This window comes from Rana temporaria, chromosome 7, assembly GCF_905171775.1.
Source record: "Rana temporaria chromosome 7, aRanTem1.1, whole genome shotgun sequence".
NCBI lineage: Eukaryota > Metazoa > Chordata > Amphibia > Anura > Ranidae > Rana > Rana temporaria.
In genome coordinates this window covers 181,430,564-181,451,296 of record NC_053495.1, presented here as the reverse complement: position 1 = coordinate 181,451,296, position 20,733 = coordinate 181,430,564, and the positions used below count along the sequence as shown (strand labels likewise).

Genomic DNA, 20,733 nt, shown 5'->3' with positions numbered 1-20,733 from the left:
TTATAGCAGCCTTTAAAACTGTCCGACGACCAATGTGTCTTGTCGGATTATCTAATAGTGTGTAAACAAGTCCGTCAGAATAAAATCCAAAGTACAAATACGCATGCTCCAAACCAGTGCCAACTATAGCACAACATTAGCAGAAGTTGCCCAAAGGGTGGCGCTAAAGAGCTGAAAAATCACATAGATTAGTCAGCAGTGTTTCCCAACTTCAGTCCTCAAGGCATACCAACAGGTCATGTTTTCAGGCTTCCCATTATTTTGCACAGGTGATTGGATCAGTTTCACTGCCTTAGTAATTACCACAGCCGTTTGATCTGAGGGAAATCCTGAAAACATGACCTGTTGGTGTGCCTTGAGGACTGGAGTTGGGAAACACTGGATTTGTGTATGTTGGCCAAAAAAGTTCTGCCGTCTGTATGCAGAACAAGTTCACAGCCAACACCCTTCAGACAAAATTCTACGGATTTGTCCAATGGAAATCCGATCGTGTGTATGGGGCTTTAGCCCCATTCACACGATCGGATATCTGATGGAATCTAATCAAATGGATTTTTTCGTTGGATATCCGATGAAGCGGACTTTCATTAGTCTTGCCTACACACCATCAGTCAAAAATCCGACCGTGGTAAAACGCGGTGACGTACAACACTACGCCGAGCCAAAAAAAAAAAAAATGAAGTTCAATGCTTCCGAGCAAGCGTCGACTTGATTCTGAGCATGCATTGATTTTTCTCTGATGGAGTTCCACACAGACAATTGGATTTTTATCGTTTTTTTATCCCTAGGAAAAATTTAAAACATGTTCCCCCCCCGCCCCCCCCGCCATCTGTGTTTTCATCGGACAAACCGATCATGTGTACACGGCTTTAGACTTTTCAGAATGCAGAATTACCTGACTCTGGCATGTTGTTTGTCCTCCAATCACCCATAGCCTGCATGAATTAGGTAGATGACTATTACAACGTAGGTAACACAAATGATTCATCTATGCAGACATTTCCTGAAAAGAAAACAAAAAACACACTTTAAAAAAAAAAAATTGAACAAACAACAAACACATCGTATTTTCCATTGCTAGAGGGATTAAAGTGATTGTAAATGATTTTTTTTATTATATTAAAAAAAAAAAAAAAAAAAAAACACAACAACACACACACCAGTTTTATTGGTTGAACTAGATGGACTTGTGTCTTTTCAACCCAACTATGTAAAATCCGGTTTATACTTATCAACTCAAAGGGGGCATATCAGAGCTCCGACTTGAGCTGAATACATCACTTAAACACGCAACTTTTGTTGAAAACCCAAACATTCCCATCTAGGTAAACCATGTACATTGCAGGGATTTTGACAAACTTTAGCAGATTCCTACTTTTTGTAATTCTGAGGGGAAAAATAGGATTTTTGTACTCACCGTAAAATCCATTTCTCTGAGTTCATAGACGGACACAGCATTCTTTGACATTAGGGTTATATCCGCTTTCACTAGGAGAGTTTAGGCAGAAAAAAAGCACTTAAAGTGTTAAAACAAGCCTCAGTGCAGCTCCTCCCAGGGGGGGGGCCCCCCCCCCCCCCGATATAACCCACACCCTGCTCTAGCAGCCTCAGTTCGTAACAAGCAGTACAAACAAAGGAGGGGTGGGTGCTGTGTCCGTCTATGAACTCAGAGAAATGGATTTTACGGTGAGTACAAAAATCCTATTTTCTCTTTCGTTCATAGACGGACACAGCATTCTTTGACATTAGGGACGTCCCCAAGCAGTGTCAAAAAAATTAGAGGGGTGGGAAAATAACACAGCAAAACAGGTTACATCCCAAACGAAACCGGAGTTACTCAACGGAGAAACTCCTAGCATAAAACGCCGCCTGTAACATCTGCGGCCAAAGGAGGCATCAGAAGATGCACACACATCCACCTCGTAAGACCTTGAAAAAGTGTGGATCAACGACCAGGTCGCTGCCATATACCCCTGTAACACAGAGGCATGATGCCAGAAAAAACCCAAGAGGCTCCGATCGCCCTGGTCGAATGCGCCGTAACCCAAAAGGGAGGCGCCAGCCCCTTCAGGGCATAGGCCTGAAGCACAAACCATCGGATCCACCCAGAAAAGGTGGCCGACGAGACTACCAGGCCCCCTTGTAGGACCAGCCAGCGACACGAACAGTGAGTCCGACTTCCGGAACGGAATCATAGCAGATAAGTACACTCGTAGGGCCCGAATCACATACAGAGGATGTAAAGAGGCCGCCTCCTTGCCTTTCGGCCGAGGACATAAGGATGTAAGAACAATGTCCACATCAACGTGAAAAGCCGAAAACGACCTTGGGGAGAAAAGACGGCTGCGGCCGCAGCACCATCTCATCCTCATGGATGACCCAGTAGGGAGCCTTGCAAGACAAGGCTGCCAGAACAGACAGACACTCGTCTGATCGCGGTAATTTGCTACCAGAAAAATTACAGTGGAGATGCCCACACTGAACCATGGCCAGGTGACAACGCAGACCTTCCTGGGCTTGAACCCAGAGACAAATGCATGAAGGGCAGGTACTCTAGCGCTGAGCTAAACCTGCTCCCTTTTTGTGACAGTCAACAAAAAAATCTCCCGAATGTCCACAAAGGGAGCATCCAGAAGAACCGAAAGGACTAAATTCAAGCCCCATGGGGGTAGTGGAGGGGCCACATGCCAGACCCCCAGACCAGACGTACGCACCAAGGAGTGCGACGCCAAGGCGCAATGAAAGTAACCGCCGGAGCAGAAAAACTGACTCCTAACTGTACTGAAGGCGAGAGCCTGATCCACTCCCAGCTGTAAAAAAAAAAAACAGCAGAATCCTGGACACCACGTATGTACGAGAGTGCCATTTCATCTCCTCACGCACAGAGATGCAGGCCCTCCACATAGGATGTAAAATCCTACGTGAGGTAGACTTCCGTGCAGGCAGCCCGGTAGAGACCACCGAGCCCAATAGGCCTCGGACCTTCAGCCCCAGGCTCCCAACAGCCACGCCGCTAAGCCAGTGGCTGTAAAAACAGGGTGGAAAATCGGACCCTGTAACAGAAGATCAACCCCCAGGGGAAGACGCTAGGGGGCGTCTGCCACCAGACGCACCAGGTCCGCGTACCAGGAACGACGCGGCCAATCTGGGGCAATCAGGATTGACAGAATTCCATCGGCTTCCACTCTGCGCAGCAGGCGAGGAAGAAGCTACCGAGGAGGGAAGGTTTAAAGTAGGCGACAGTGACCCCAAGGAGCCACCAACGCGCCTGACGCGTCAGCCCACGGGTCCCTTGACCAGGCCAAAACATGGCACCTTCCGGTTGAGGCGGGACACTAGCAGGTCCACGCCTGGAGTGCCCCACTTTCGGCACAGACACTGAAAACCCCTATGGGTGGAGAGACCACTCTCCTTGGTCTAATGTAGTCCGACTTAGGAGTCGGCTCGCCAATTCTGTACTCCCGGAATGTACACGGCCGATAGAGCCGGAAACGGACCTTGCGGCCCACCGAAGGATGTGCGCGACCTCGTCGCTGCAACAGAACTCTGTGTGCCTCCCTGATGGTCGACATACGCCACAGCGTTGTCGGACAGGGTCCCGAATGGTCGGCCCTGTAGATCCAGGGACCACCAGGCAAGGCAAAGCTTGATCCAGAACACCGCTTGGTAGGTGGGGACTCCACCGGAGTCCAGCGCCCCAGGGCTGACTGGGGTCCCAAAAACCCCTCCCCAACCGGAGAGGCTGGCCTCCGCCGCGACCACTGTCCAGTGACATGGCAGAAAACGACTTCCCGGCCCGAAGCACCGGAAACGTCAGCCACCACACCAGGGACCAGTTGACACAACTGAACCTGGTAATCCAGAGATGACGGAAGCTTGTCTGACAGCAGTTCCCTCTGTAGCACCCTGGTGTGGAATTGGGCATACGGAACCGCCTCGAAAGAGGCCACCGTCAGACCCAGAACCCTCATGCAGAATCGCAGAGATGACCACCACTAGGTCGACAACTGCTGCTCAGCAGATTGCAGAGTCTGAATCCTTTCCGTTAGGAGAAAAAAACTCCCGCCCCGGCGGAATCCAGGACTAGTCCCAGGAATTCCAGTCCCTGAGACGGGACCAACACTGACTTCTGGACAAAACAGAAGTCAGCCAAACTCTTGGAGAGTCTGACATGTGACAGACACGGCTCTACTAATTCAGAGCTCGAAGAAGCGTGTGGGAGAATTTCGTACAGACATCCCACAATAACAAACCCCCGCTGCCACAGCCGGGCCAGTATCGGGATGAGCACCTCGGTGAAAACCTGTGGTGACGACACCAAGCCGAGCGGGAGGGCCACAAAATGAAAACGGTCCTCCCTGACCGCAAAGCCCAGAATATCTGGTGCTTTGAGCATATGGGAACATGCAGGTATGCGTTCATGACATCCAAAGACGCCAGAAAAAAAAAAACCCCATCCTGAAATTTTGCACTTTGACAAAAAACAAACAAGGGCCTGAGGCCCAGGATTGGACGGACCCCGTCCTCCTTGGGGGACTACAAAAACAGATTGGAGAAAAAAACCCCGAGCCTGTTCCACGAGGGAACTGGCACAATCACTCCCCTGACCAGAAGATCCTGGACAGCCCCTGACAGAGCCACCCAGCGAGCCAGAGGATGGAGGGAAAAAAACCTGTCTGGTAGACAAGAGAGAAAACCAATCTCGTACCCAGATGAAACTACTCCGCAACCCCAACGGTCAGAGAGGAGAGACCTCAATCGAGCCGCGAATTCGCAGAGCCAGCCCCCCACCCCAGATGTGAGTGGAGGCAAACCTCCAAACGGAAGCAGGCTTGCTGGGCTTGCGGCACCAGGGGCGCCTGTGTCCTCAGTGGACGTCCTAGCTCCCTGAAAATGTTTTCCTGCCGCACTTGGCGGGCGAAAACAAAACCGCATGGGGAATAGTAAATGAGGGCCCTTGCCTACAGTGAGGCACCCAGCCTTTGGTCAGATGGCGGGAGCAGAGTGCTCACACCGCCCGTGGCATCTTTTATGATGACAATCAGAGACACCCCTGCGTACACCCCCACAGGGCAATACCACCAGGGACTACAGAAAAGACCGTCCGCAGACCAACCCCCAGCCATACAAGGCAGGGCAGAAAACATGGCGCAGGCGGAGGCCCTGGATAGCAAGGGGAGCATATACAGGGTCGACACACAGACAAATATCTGACCTAGTACCAACTAGTCGGTCAGGACCACGCAGGTCACAGACGCATTCTGCGCCTCCAGCTCCCCGTCCGGGAAATGTCTGAGACACCAGAGTCCCGGCCAAAACCGGACTCACCGCTGCCCCCCCCCGCTATGAATATGGGGGTGACCATGGTGTGTCTGCCCGGTTACGAACCGGGGACCTTTCGCGTGTGTCCACAGCACCCCCATCAGCAGGGTCCCCAAAAGCGGGAGCCCCTTCCACAGGTAACGTGGCAGCCGTGTATCAAAACAAGCTACCCAGCGGGGGGGGGGGAGGGGGGGACAGACCGCAAAGTATTTTGTACCCTGCGACTGAACCCAATCCTTGCACAACATATTCCATACATGGAAGCAAGGAAAAAACACATATTGCGATGCGGGGCAGCACGGAACCCAAAAGGGACTGACACCACCGCCTAATCCACCATAGCTTTGGTAACCCGCACCGCAGTGTCAACAGCCCCAACAACAGCACCATCAAGTGCTGACCCTGAAACAGGGCCATCCTCACAGTCCAAGTGGACTTCAGCCAGCAGCTACTGACAAAAAAACGGAACCAGAGCCGGACGCCTCAGCGAGGCCTGATTCCCTGTCAGAGAAAATAATAACATCCCAGAGGGAGGCAGAGGGGGGAATGAATTATAACTCCCACATTCCTCCAACACCCCCATCCTGACCCAAACGCCCCAGGGACTGCCAGCACAGCATCCCTGGAGGCTGCAGGAATAGGGACACCAAGGGTTAACATCCCCTAGTACTGGCAGGCTCCACAGGACATCCCCTCAGCCGCCACAGAGAACAGGGAAACCCCCCCCAAAGGACTCACCGTCCGACCAGACCGCCGCTGCCGAGAGCCAAAAACGCTGCCTGTGCTGCGCCATTCAAAGGAAAGAATGCAGAGCCGTACGCGCCGTCATCCTAGGCACAAGAGCTGTTCAAGATGGCCGCCGATATGTCTGCGGGCTCCGAGAAAATGGCCGCCGCAATTACAACTGCGCCATATAACACCGCCGTCAGCGGCAAAATGGCGCCCGAAAACGGCGTTTTTTTCAAAAAAAAACACACAGCCAAGCCCAGTGACACACACGCAGTACACAGGCCCACAGGACCCCCTCCGCACATATGTGGCACATAAAAACACAGCACCCACAGCAGTAGCAGCCCCCAGGTCAGACTGAGCCCCCCAAGCGGGGCCCCCACCTCACGGCCATCACCCAGAAACTGGGAAGGAGGGAGAGGAAAAAAGGGAGAGAGGAAAGCAGGGCAAACCCTCAGTCGACCTCCCCAGGGGAAAATTCCAGCCAGACCACTTACCTGAGCAAGAGGCCACTACTTACCCGTCCTGCGACTACCCGGCTGGAGGTATCCCAGACAGATCCAACGTCCGCTAAAACGGCATGGCTGTCGGCCAGACACACTGTGACAAGGCCATAAAAGACCGGTCATATGTGTGCCCTAGAACCGAAGTTCCCCGGCCGCCCCTGGAGCAATGGGGCCTGTCGTGGACGTCCCAAAGCTGAGCTGAGGGCCGGCACACGCTCGATGGCCGAACCTGGGGGGACTACAAGGGCCGAGGACCCAGCCTGTCACCCAGTCGGCTGTTGATAGAAGAATCACAGGATTCCAAAAATGCAGGAACAAAATAATAAAAAGCGAGAAAATCGCAAGAAAAAAATCTCCAGAGTACAGGAACTCTAGAGTGCCTGACTCTCCTGACGGTTAGGCAGGAAAAAACTGAGGCTGCTAGAGCAGGGTGTGGGTTATATCGGGGGGGCCACGCCCCCTGGGAGGAGCTGCACTGAGGCTTGTTTTAACACTTTAAGTGCTTTTTTTCTGCCTAAACTCTCCTAGTGAAAGCGGATATAACCCTAATGTCAAAGAATGCTGTGTCCGTCTATGAACGAAAGAGAAAAAACACTGTTCCTCTATGCCAAGCAGATATAAAGGAAGTGGTTTTATAATTATCAATCAACTGCTGCACCTGCAGGGCTCCAATGAGGAAAGCTGCTGGGCTTGCATCCCTTTGGATGAGGAAAAAAAGAAAAGGGGGGTTAACTTTAACAGCCATTCAGTGTGCTGCAGTTTCTCCACCCCACCTCTCCAAGCCCCTTATGATAACAGAGGTTATGCACTCACATAAAAACAAGATATACACTGTATACACAAATGTTGTGCCTTTGATTTCCATGGGTTGTACAAGAAAGACTTCCCATATAATTCAAGTTACATTGCTAGGGCTTAATGACAGGTTTACGTTAAGCCTCTTGTCATCAACAGAAGCACATGTTCCTGGATCCTAAAACATGTGCCTCCTGGGCAGAATAGGTGACAGACTTCTGTCCTTTGTCCCGTCTCATCATGAAGATCTATCTACCTGAAAAGATAACAAAAGCCACACGCCAAAGACCTAACTGCTAGAGACCTGCGGAGGATACAGTATATACAGCATCAGCTTAAAGCGGTAGTTCACCCTCACTCACATGATTTTACCATCGAGACAGGCATTGTAGCGCGAGCTACAGTATGCCTGTCCCGATTTTTTTAACCCCGGACACAACTTGTAATCGTACATTATCGATTTCGGCTCCCGCGGGGAATGGGCGTGCCTATGGAGAGGGAGGATGATTGACGGCCGGCCCTGGCACGTCACTCTCCCCGAAGACAGCCGGAGTAGGTCTCGGCTCTTCACGGCGCCTGCGCACAGGCTATGCGCAGGCGCCGTGAAGAGCCAAGCCTATTTCGGCTATTTCCGGAGAAGCGTGACGCGCCAGAGCTGGCCGTCAATCATCCTCCGTCTCCATAGGCACGCCCATTCCCCGGTATCTTCAATGTACGAGTACAAGGTGAGTACGGGGGTAAAAAAATCGGGACAGGCATACTGTAGCTCGCGCTACAATGCCTGATTTTATGGTAGAAGAAAAAAAAAAATTTTTTTGCGTTCATAGGGTGAACCCCCGCTTTAATCTCGTGTTTAGTACATTGTGTGCCCAACAATTCACATCACTTTATCCCGATGAGAATCAGAGGACACAGCACCAGTCATTCCACAAATAGCAGCTTAAATCCACTTGCTTTTGTCCGGTAATCCCTCCATATGGCTCAGCATAACTGAAGCCCTGCAATCCGCTATCCCAGCACACAATCAGACTGTCTGGTTACAGATCATTCGTTGTGGGAACATTACTAATACACAGAAGAGGAAATGTTAGCGCTGGATAATACATTTCATAAATATAAAGTCTTGTTGTGGATATGGATCCTCTTCTCCTCATCCTCTGCTGTACAGGAGAGAATATCACCTCCTGGTGGTTCAGCGGCTGTACCTTCCTAGTCCTTACATAGGACAGTTCAGTAACCACACAAAGGTTGACCTCAGTACATCCTTTTGGCAAACAGCCCTTGTATCTCCCCATCTTTATTATAAGGCTTCATTTCCATGGACGTTTTTACAGCCACTTTTCTGAGCGTTTTTGCAGCTTAAAAACGGCTCTCCATGTTAGTCTAAGACAGTGGTCTCAAAGTACCAGCCCGCGGGCCATTTGCGGCCCGCGGACCAGTTATAAATGGCCCCCAGGCAGGGTGGAAGTGAGGGGTGCAAAAAAAAAAAAAAAAAAATGTTTTTTTTTTTTTTTGAGCTGTCCCCATCTGGTGGTGAGCCGTTGGTATTACAAGTTATTACCACCAGATGTGAGCTGGCGCCATCTGGTGGTGGCCGTTGGTATTACAAGTTAAGCATTACAAGTTAAACAGCAATTCTAATGTCATTTTACACTATTTTCACTGCCATCTTCTTCCCTCTAATTAGAACCCCCAAACATTATATATATTTTTTATCCTAACACCCTAGAGAATAAAATAGCGATCGTTGCAATACTTTCTGTTTCGCCGTATTTGCGCAGCGGTCTTACAAGCGCACTTTTTTGGGAAAAAATTACACTTTTTTTAATTAAAAAATAAGACAACAGTAAAGTTATCCCCATTTTTTTTAATATTATGAAAGATAATGTTACGCCGAGTAAATTGATACCCAACATGTCACGCTTCAAAATTGTGTCCGCTTGTGGAATGCCGACAAACTTTTTTTACCCTTTAAAATCTTCATAGGCGACGTTTAAAAAAATCTACAGGTTGCATGTTTTAAGTTACAGAGGAGCTAGAATTATTGCTCTCACTCTACCAATCGCGGCGATACCTCACATGTGTGGTTTGAACACCGTTTACATATGCGGGCGCTGCTCACGTATGTGTTCGCTTCTGCGCGCAAGCTCGTCGGGACGGGGTGCGTTTTCTGGCTCCTAACTTTTTTAGCTGGCTCCGAGATTCCAAGCAAATTTGTCAAACCCTGACTTACACCAGTGCTGGTGGTAATAATGCGCTCGCTGACACCAGTGCTGGGGGTTAATAATGTGTTCGCTGACACCAGTACTGTTGTTTTTGAAGTTTGAAAGTTTGCATGCGGCCCCTCATGGCATATGAAAACTTGTCTTGTGGCCCTCAGGTAATTTGAGTTTGAGACCCCTGGTCTAAGACCTCATGCCCACCATGACGTTTTTGAGCTGTAGATGGCTGAGCCGTTTTTAAGCTGCAAAAAAAAAAAAAACAGGACCAGTGCGTTCTGAAGCTCCAGCGTTAGAGCTGTAAAAACGCCAGACGTTAAAAAACGCGCAAAAACGCTACCGCAGGGTTTGAGCTCCAGCTCATAAAAAAACAACATTGACAGGCGTTTTTAAGCTGTAAAAAAGGCTAAAAAAAGTGGCTGTAAAAACGTCCATGGAAATGAAGCCTAACTGTGCCTGTGGTCTTTTCAGTCCCAAAGATTTGCCCAGGGTGGAATATATATATCAGCCTGCCATTTTCTAGCCGGCGCTGCTTTAAATTTAGAGGGTGGTCAGAGTTAGTTGGGCCTCTGTTCCAGTCATGGCTGTACTGTGAGTGACCACTATTGTTGTCTGGGGTGTTATCATTCCAGGCCGAGGGTGGCAGCAGTCAGGTCAAGGTGTTTTGGGTGTTCCCCTTCAGCAGCCAATCAGTGGGGGTTGATCGCCTCGCTGTGCATGCTGGGGAGGAGTACTTAAGAGACAGACGTCACTAGTCAGGGGTTGTCGCCGATCCTGGTCTGTCATCCCACCACCCCCCGTGTGTGGCCCTCCTGGCCGGGGAAGTGTGTTCAAGTGTTCCTGGCTCTGGGACCACGTTGGTCCGGGGTTGTGATCTACCAAGTAGGCCCGGTAGTCACACTTGTAGAGTGGTCCTGTGCCGTCTGTCCAGGAGGGAGGAAGCCACCCGATAAAGAACCTGTCTTGGAGAGCACCGAGCACGAGGCTGGTATCTCAGGAGAGGCCTAGAACTTCATTGAAGGACGCACTATAACTGAAAGGCTGAGTGATGGTTGCCTGTCAGTTCCAAGTTCACAAGAAGGTCTTTGGGAGAGATCCGGGTGCTTAATCCTGTGCAGAGAGGATTTCGGACCGAATATACCTCCATCTTTAGGAAGGTCTGTGGCAGAGACTCTACCAAGTTTACGTGTGACACCCTGGCTGCTAGACTGGTGAGAGAGGCCTATCCGGGTGCGCAATACCCTCTCTGGCTAGAGTGGCGACGAAAGCTGTGTTGCTGAAAGCAGGAGTGTTTCCAAACAAAAGTTTTACACCTAAACCTATTGCCTATTACCCTTCCACCTCTTCAACTACTACTTTTATTCTTCTACCACGTTTGGTAAATAAAAGCAAAGAAAAGGAAGTCTAAAAAGTGTGGACATTGAAGTTTTTCTCAACTCTCACCTGATACCCTAGACCGGGGGTCTCCAAACTTTTCAAACAAAGGGCCAGTTTATTGTTCTTCAGCCTTCAGGAGGGCCGGATTGTGGTCAGCGGGGACAGAAAAAGCCCGGGCCCAGCATTGGTGAGAATAAATACGGCCTCATAGTTTGCGATCAGTAGGATAAGGAGTAGTGCCCCTATTAGTAGGAGTAATTGTATCTCATCATTGGAAGAAAAAGTGCCCCCTTGTTGGAGTCAGTGGGAAGAATAGTGCCTCATATCAGTGGGAGGAATAAAGCCCTGAGGGGCGGAGAAAGGCTGGCAAAGGGCCGCAGTTTGGAGACCCCTGCCCTAGACGGTGAGGAAATAGAAGTAACATGCCACCCAAAACAATCCAGCAGCTCCTTCGGGGGTAGTGACACTAATTATATATATATAATGCACCCTCTCAATCCCTATTGCAGAGCAGCACAAATTTGGCATGTAAGGGGGGAGACCCGGGCGAGGAGTGGATTAAGCGGAAGTTCCACTTTTGGGTGGAACTCCGCATTAACAAGCGTTTTGAATAACGAGCAACTTTTTTATTTTTTTAATCCCGACTCGGTTTGCAAGTGTTGTCTCGCAAAAAGGAGCAGGATGCAAGCTAATAGGGTGTGCAGTACCGCATTTGGCCAGAGGTGCGGGGGCGCCAGTGACACTTGGAACAGTTCGGAGTCGTTTGGAAATACTCCGTTCCCGAACCTTTCAGAGGGTTTCCGAGATCAGCCGAGCTGTCCCTGAGTATTTACGAGGCTCTCCGGCGCCCCCGCCTCTGGCCACATGCGGTATTGCATGCCATAGAAGTCAATGCGGAACAAATTATCTTTGATATGCGAGTGCTTTGGATTACGAGCATGCTCCTGGAACAGATTATGCTCGTAAGCCGAGGTTCCACTGTAGTTATTTAGTGGATTATGGCATAGAGCACAAAGGATCACTTGGTTAAATCTTTAACAACAACTGATTCAGTGACAAGGAAAAAAAAATCATGTATAGCCAATAACTCTGCAGCTAATACTTAAAGCGGAGCTCCACCCTAAAGTGGAACTCCCGCTGATCGGAACCCTCCCCCCCTCCGGTGTCACAATTGACACCTTTCAGGGGGAGGGGGGTGCAGATATCTGTCTAAAGACAGGTATTTGCACCCACTTCCGGCCACCCAGTCTCGGGCAGACTGCGGGCATGACATAACCTCCCGTCCTGCCCCCCCCCCCCCCCATTGTGTTCTGGGAACACTCGGCTCCAAGTACACAGCAGGATCCAATCGGCAGGCGTAGCGCGAGTCGCGCATGCGCCGTAGGGAACCGGGCAGTGAAGCTGGAGAGCTTCACTTCCTGGTTCCCTCACCGAGGATGGCGGGGGGGGGGGGGGCAGCAGAGTGTTGAGCGATCTCTCGTCCTCTGCTGCGGACGGTGCTGGACTCCAGGACAGGTAAGTGTCCCAATATTAAAAGTCAGCAGCTGCAGTATTTGTAGCTGCTGGCTTTTAATATTTTTTTTCAGCAAATGTCCGCTTTAAATGTTCCAACACTAAAAACAAAGGATGCCGTTGGCAGGCTCAAACCATTGTACATCATACTAACCTGTCAAACTTTATCAAGTACCAATCAATGAATGACGTGGCCTTCAAGAACGTTGCAAAGCAGACTTGAAACTTAAATAGACCACACCCTCCTATAAATCAAAGTCTCACAACTATGACAGTCTCATGGATCCAATACACAGTATACAAATACAACAATAAATTGAAATAAGGTGACTTACTATTGTGTAAATGAGCAGACGTCAATGACAGGAGCAGTGTGCAGCCTATCTCCCCCAGCACCTAACACCCTGTACTGGGAGATAAGGAGCTTACACTGAGCCCAGCCCATGTACAGTCCCCTCCTTATGCTAAAGGTCAGCAACAAAAACCCTTCCTAGTCACTGAGGCTTGCATTATACGAGGGCGACGGCTCTTTCCATTCACCTGCAAGTTAAAATCTCCTCCACCTGTTACACTCTTTATATTTTTCTCTTGCCGTCCCAGGCTCCTTGTTTTCTCACCTGCTAAATGCATTATGAGATTGTCATGCTGGATCGTTTATTTTCAGTGCAATAAGAAAATACGTATTGGGCTGCAGCAGTGCGACTCCACAGCAGTACTGGTCTACTTTCATGGGCTCCCATTAAAGTTTAAAGCCCGTACACACGATCTGATTTTCTGACGGGAATTGTGTGATGACAGGCTTTTGTCGAAAAATCTGACCGTTTGTACGCTCCATCGGACAATTGTTGTCCGATTTTTAAATCAATCTTAGGTGGTAAGAAGCTCATCTCTTTTCATGTATATATTCAATTTAATTTTACGGAAATAACTATTATTACGATATACATATATTTATAATGGGCCTTGTGTGCATGTCTAGCGCCATTTGCTTACATAAATTAGTAACCATTAAATACATATGGTTTGGTATTTAAACCATTTTATATCTGAATCCCCAAATAGGCACCATATAGGCAATTGTTTTGCTGGGCTCCCCATCCACCTGTCCGGCCCACACTCCCTGGCTGGAGCTTGGATCCTTCCCGGCTATACTGTGGGCTCCTGTAGGCCATTTTATGTGGGACATCGCTTGAGGACCTTTTGGGGGCATCGGCCACCCGTATGGAGACAAACAAGGGATCCTCAGGATTCTAACCTCACTCTGGTCCAAATAGAACTGAGAAATACAACTTGTGAGTTGGTAACTATATACTTAAAATTATCAGGTTTTTCCTAATTGTACTGTGTATTATGTACTTTACTATTATATACTTATCTTTTTGTTATAGTTTGCATCATATACCTTTTCCTCCGAAGAAGACCCATATGTAGGGGTCGAAACGCGTCAGAAACAATTTGACTTGAAGATCAGCCAATCATGTTGATCAATGTCATGTAATTTTGGTGCTAGCCTTTCACATGTATATGTTCTCAGTGTAAACTGTACCAGAGCTCATTGTTTTACAAAATATATTTTTTTCTATTAAAATACTTTTTCTACTTTTTTATAACAAACTGGTATGTTTCTGTAATTACTTACATACAATCCTTGCTGCCTAAAAACCCCGCTGGGGAGCTCTTCCTTTTTCATTATCAATTTAGGGGTGAGCAGCACTTTCCTCTATCCCCGTGTGTCCTTTTTTCATTTTTCAGAAGCTCATCTCTTAGCCCAGGTTCACACTGGGCTGCGGGAGTGAAGCCGTGCGATTTCACTCCCGCTGGCAGTCCCCATTTTCAGCCGCGATTTCAGAGACATCTGTGCAGGTTTCTGCACACATGTCAATGTAAATCACGGCCCGAAATCGCAAAAAGTAGTACAGAAACTACTTTTTGAAATCAGTGCAGCGCCGCAGATGCGGCGTCGCACAGATTAGGACGGTGCCATTGCCGACAATTGCTGCTGATTTGAGATGCGATTTGACATCTCAAATCACATCTCAAATCGTACCAGTGTGAACCAGGCCTCTAGGTGATTGTAAACCCTTTACAACCACTTTTACCTACAGGTAAGCCTAGATTTAAGGCTTACCTGTAGATGCAATAAATATCTCCCAAACCTAAAAGGTTTAGGAGATATTTGCAAAACATAGCGGCACCGATGTCTACGGCGCTTCGGGCACAAGCGCAGTGAACGTGCCGTTAGGCGCAGCTCCCGCCCGCATGCTTGGGAGTGACATCACCGCTGCACCGGCGAGACATGGCAGCGTCGGAGGAGGCGAACGAGGGCTGCTGCGGGGGGCTTCGATCTCAGGTAAGCAATTCATAAATGATGCTATGCATAATAGCCGATTATGCCTTTGTCTTGCAGGTTGTCTTTTTTTTTTTGGACGAGAGGGTTTACTTCCGCTTTAAAGCACTGCTTAGACACCATATGCATAACAAACATACGTATTCACAAATCATAATTCTCTTTACAATAGGGTATTGCTAGAGGATCATGTAAATAGCCAAAAATAAGTAAAGACCACCAGTACAAAAGCAGTAACAGTCAACGTTAAATAGACTTAAAGGGGAGTTCCAGACTTTTTTTATGTTTATTAAAGTCAGCAGCTGCTGGCTTTTAATAAACAGACACTTACCTGATCCGCGGTTCCAGCGACGCGCCGGCCGGGGCTCCACTCATCTCCCCTCCTCTCTGGCCGGCGTCTTCATTCCAAGTGTGGGCACCCGGCCATGTCAGCTTTCGGCTTCACGGCCAGGCACCCACTGCGCATGCGCGAGCGTCACTGCGCATGCGCGAGCGCCGTCCGATTGGACAGGCAAATCGCCTATAGGGAGGGGCTGCAGTAAGGCGATTAAGATATTCGCCTTACCAGCCCCTCGACGGACGGAGGAAGTGGGACAGGAAGTCCCACTCCTCCTGAAGCCCCCACTCCCCCCCCCCCCAAAAAAAAAATTACATGCCAAATGTGGCATGTAAGGGGGCGAGGAGTGGATTAAGTGGAAGTTCCATTTTTGGGTGAAACTCCGCTTTAAACAAAGCTGACCTGAAACAACACTCAGGGCGTGGACCTGGAGACCGGTAGGATGGAATCCCAACCTGAAGGCTGCTGCATCTGCACGCTATGAAACGGCGTGTTGAAATAATCACGTCCCGACCGGTCATAACAAGCCGTCGCGGTTGGTATGACGTCATCCGGACTGGCGGCTAGATCTACTGCGCATGCGCCACCACAGCGTGAAGCCCGAGAACACATATATTATTTTTTGTTATATTTTTCACGCCCCCATAGTGCTCAGTATGGCCCCATTGTGGCCGTTTCTGGATTTGGTGGCCCCTGGCTAGTATTTCTCCCCTTTTATTGAGGGTTCATTGTTGGTCTGCATGTATATAGTGAATACCTTTTAGTGTATATTTTGATTAGAATTGTTCTTTCCAAAAATTATTTTTCCTCTGCATAGCTCACTTAACAAGGCTTTTGAAGAAGCGTAGCTACACGCCAAACATGTCAAGCCCCTTTATCTTCCAATTGAATACATACTACTGCAAGTGTTGAACCCTACCTCCAGGACATTTCTGCCAAGATTATATCAATCTCCCTGGAAGCGTATCCAATATGTTTTTTCCATTAGCTTTGTTAATGCTTTTTGAGGTTTGTCCAAGTATGATGCTATACCAAGGTTCTTGAGAATTGAATTTTATGTAAATTATTTCAATAAATTTGTATATTTTTCTATAAAATATGGTCTGTTACTGTGCCTACAAAGTCCTAAAATAGCCCTTCTATTTTTTCCCTTCTTGACATCAGCTGTATAAACACCGGGGAATTGAGGAATACAGCTGTCACTTCAGCCAGCAATGTGTCTTGTCAAAAGGGTCAGCATTTGGGGTGGGGGAGGGAGGGGGGTACAACTACAATCAAGTGTCATATCCCGGGACTGGACTGATCAAAGGCAGACACCCCGGGACTGATAAAAGGTCAGAGACTGAATCTTGCCGTCTCAGCAAAACTACAATTTGTTGAAGTGAAGATGTCACCTTTTTTCACCCTGTAGTAAAGAGACGCAAACCTCTTAGGCCCCTTTCACACGGACGTAATGTATGTCCGCTTTTTTTATCCATCCTTTTACGGATGAAAAAGGGACATACATCGGTCCCTATGAGATTGCGGGTGTCAGCAGATAAACATCTCATCTGGGTCCGCAATCCTCCGATTCTGCAGAAGGAGGAAAACCCTATGTTTCCATCTGTCTACGGATTTGATCGGATGAACAAGGACAGTCCGTGTTCACACGATCCCACCATAGGGGAGAGCGGAGATCTGACAGGGCGGTCCCTGCACAGGTCGATCCCCGCTGAGCAAGCGGAGGTTCACGGGGCGGATCATCACGGACTATTTTGACTTTCCTAAAGTGTAACTAAAGTTTTAAAAAAATTCTATATATATCTATATCTATACCTATACACACACACATCCAGACCCTTGCACACAGTACATAAGGTAGCTGGGGGGGGGGGGCACCTCTCTGGGAATTGTGGATGAAAAAGGATCTGGGGGTGCTAGTAGATGAGAGAATCAGCAACATGCAAGGTCAGCAGAATATTAGTGGCCATTAACTACTTGCTGACCAGCCGCCGCAGTTATACGGCGGCAGGTCGGCTCCCCTGCGCGAGAGCACGTAGCTATACGTCGGCTCTCTACGCGCCCCCTGCTCGTCCCTGAAAAAAAAATGAAAAAAAAAAAAAAAAAGCTGATCGCCACCATTACTAGTAAAAAAAAATATTAATAAAAATGCCATAAAACTATCCCCTATTTTGTAAACGCTATAACTTTTGCGCAAACCAATCAATAAACGCTTATTGCGATTTTTTTGTACGGAAAATATGTAGAAGAATACGTATCGGCCTAAACTGAGGAAAAAAAAAATGTTTTATATATTTTTGGGGGATATTTATTATAGCAAAAAAGTATTATTTATTTTCAAAATTGTCGCTCTACTTTTGTTTATAGCGCAAAAACTAAAAACCGCAGAGGTGATAAAATACCATCAAAAGAAAGCTCCATTTGTGGGGAAAAAAGGACGCCAATTTTGTTTGGGAGCCACGTGGCATGACCGCGCAATTGTCAGTTAAATCTACGCAGTGCCGAATCGCAAACAGTGCTCTGGTCTTTGACCAGCAATATGGTCCGGGGGTTAAGTGGTTAAAAATGTTCTCTACTCCAGAGATTTGCGCCACTTTATAAAGATCTGCTTCGTCTGTTGAGTTCTGGTCACCAGTCCTCAGAAACGATGAGCTGGAACTGGAGCGACTCCAGAGAAGGGCTAACAATCTAATGAGGGGTTTGGAGGTCCTCAGTGATGAGCTACAAACATGAAACGTTTTCTCCCTGGAGAAGAGACAGTTGTGCTCATAAGTTTACATACCCTGGCAGAATTTATGATTTCTTGGCCATTTTTCAGAGAATATGAATGAGAACACAAAACCATTTCTATCACTCGTGGTTAGTATTTGGCTAAAGCCGTCACGGGGGGGGGGGGGGGGGGGGGGGTGGCAACAGTAGCTGCAGGGGATAGCACCCCTTATCTGCTGTCACGGGGTGAGGGGGGGAATAAAGCAGTGGCTGCAAGGAAAAGGTACCCCCACCTGCTGTCACAAGGGGAGAAGTGCAGCGCAGCAGCTGCAGGGGATAGCAACCCTCACCTGTTGTCACGTGATGTGGGGGGTGGTGAAGCAGTGTCTGCAGGGGAGAGGAACCCCCAGCTGCTGTCACGAGGGGGTAAGCGCAGCAAAGCAGCTGCAGGGGATAGCAACCCTCATCTGCTGTCCCAGGGTGAGGGGAGTTAAAGCAGTGTCTGCAGGGAAGAGGGACCCCCAGCTGCTGTCACGTGGTGTGGGGGGTGGTGAAGCAGTGTCTGCAGGGAAGAGGGACCCCCACCTGCTGTCACGTGGTGTGGGGGGGGTGAAGCAGTGTCTGCAGGGAAGAGGGACCCCCAGCTGCTGTCACGTGGTGTGGGGGGTGGGTGGTGAAGCAGTGTCTGCAGGGAAGAGGGACCCCCAGCTGCTGTCACGTGGTGTGGGGGGGGGGGGTGGTGAAGCAGTGTCTGCAGGGAAGAGGGACCCCCCACCTGCTGTCACGTGGTGTGGGGGGGGTGAAGCAGTGGCTGCAGGGAAGAGGGACCCCCACCTGCTGTCACGTGGTGTGGGGGGGTGAAGCAGTGTCTGCAGGGAAGAGGGACCCCAGCTGCTGTCACGTGGTGTGGGGGGTGGTGAAGCAGTGTCTGCAGGGAAGAGGGACCCCCACCTGCTGTCACGTGGTGTGGGGGGGTGGTGAAGCAGTGTCTGCAGGGAAGAGGGACCCCCACCTGCTGTCACGTGGTGTGGGGGGATGGTGAAGCAGTGTCTGCAGGGAAGAGGGACCCCCACCTGCTTACACGTGGTGTGGGGGGGTGGTGAAGCAGTGTCTGCAGGGAAGAGGGACCCCCAGCTGCTGTCACGTGGTGGGGGGGGGGGGGTGGTGAAGCAGTGTCTGCAGGGAAGAGGGACCCCCACATGCGGTCACGTGGGGGGGGGGGGGGGTGGTGAAGCAGTGTCTGCAGGGAAGAGGGACCCCCAGCTGCTGTCACGTGGTGTGGGGGGGGGGTGGTGAAGCAGTGTCTGCAGGGAAGAGGGACCCCCAGCTGCTGTCACGTGGTGTGGTGGGGGTGAAGCAGTGGCTGCAGGGAAGAGGGACCCCCAGCTGCTGTCACGTGGTGTGGGGGGGGGGGTGGTGAAGCAGTGTCTGCAGGGAAGAGGGACCCCCAGCTGCTGTCACGTGGTGTGGGGGGGGTGAAGCAGTGTCTGCAGGGAAGAGGGACCCCCAGCTGCTGTCACGTGGTGTGGTGGGGGTGAAGCAGTGGCTGCAGGGAAGAGGGACCCCCAGCTGCTGTCACGTGGTGTGGGGGGGGTGAAGCAGTGGCTGCAGGGAAGAGGGACCCCCAGCTGCTGTCACATGGTGTGGGGGGGGGGTGAAGCAGTGGCTGCAGGGAAGAGGGACCCCCCAGCTGCTGTCACAAGGGGAAAGGGGATAGCAATCCTCACCTGCTGTTATGGGGGGGGGGGGGGGGGGGTTAGAGAAGCTGTCACAGGGGGTTGGCAATACAGGTGAGGAGTTTGATTTCACCTGAACTACCCCAAAGCCAACGAGGCACCTCTGCTGCCTGTGATTGGCTGATGACTGACAGCTCCCCTGTGGTATTGCTCAGGCAGAGTCTGACTCATCCCTAGTGGTCACCAGAACAGGAGGTGAGGGGAAATCCATCAATGGGGACACCTGTCCAAGAAGAGCACTGACCTCACTTTGGGAGATTTCTTCTCACTTCCTGTTGTGTCTCTGGGACAGGAAATGAAGGGGAATGTCCTCAATGGTGCACAAGAAAATCTGCCCAGGGACCCTCTTATGGAGCTCTGCAGTCACACATCACAGGAGGAGCCACACCGGGGAGTGTTGTGGAAGTCAGGCGGGGCGGACATGTGCTCAGCCTCTCTATAATCCCGGACCCGAGCTGTAGAATAGTCCCCGCACCCAGCCAGGACCTGACCGCGGCACGCTGGGACCTGTAGTTCCTCAGTACCCCCCATTACCCTCCCCCACAGAGGCCGGTACCTGAGTTCCCGCTCTCCCCCGGGCTGTGAAGAATACGGGCGGCCCGGGGCTGCTCGGCCTCCGGAGGTTTATAGTCTTGGGCCACTAAACTGCCGGCCCGAAGGCCTGAGCGGTAACTAGGCAACGGGAGAGCGGAGGGGCGGAGATAGAGGCTATCACCAAGCAACCAGGGAGCGGAGGGGCGGAGAAACTGGCACCTGTTCCTTGGCGCGGAGAACGCCGGGAATGTTACACGGCGATCACCTGCTGTGTGGCCCCGCCCACGTGTTCTGATGAATGTCCATTACCTGTGCGGAGGAGGGGCGGGGCTGGGTGTCAGCGGCGACTGTCATGTGTGGAGCGGAGGGATGCGGGACGTTGCTGGCCGAGGGAAAGAGGCGCTATTCCCACACATAATGGGGCACTAATCCCTCCACTGATGACACCAATGATGGGACACTATTTTCCCAAAGATGGGGCACTATTCCTTCTATTCGCAAGAATAATAGGGCACTATTCCTCCAAGTGACACCAATGATGGGACACTATTCCTCCCACTAACACCAGTGATTGGGGCACTATTCCCCAAGTGACACCAATGATGGGACA

The 20,733-nt window shown here is 50.1% G+C and overlaps 1 protein-coding gene across 3 annotated transcripts in view; it reads right to left on the bottom strand.

Moving 5' to 3' along the window:
• Window positions 1-20,335, bottom strand: part of LOC120945970 (SSX family member 2 interacting protein) — a 63,996-nt gene extending 43,661 nt beyond the window's left edge. The window contains exons 1-2 of one of the 3 annotated variants that reach the window (XM_040360577.1): window positions 20,146-20,335; window positions 896-1,003 (exon numbers count right to left, since the gene is read on the bottom strand). In XM_040360577.1, coding sequence (XP_040216511.1) covers window positions 896-941 — 46 coding nt within the window. In that variant the 5' untranslated portion in view covers window positions 942-1,003; window positions 20,146-20,335. Of the gene's footprint in view, window positions 1-895; window positions 1,004-12,795; window positions 12,893-20,145 lie in introns of those variants that run through there. The other 2 variants (XM_040360575.1, XM_040360576.1) reach the window with 2 other exon arrangements.
• Between the last annotated feature and the right edge of the window lie 398 nt (window positions 20,336-20,733).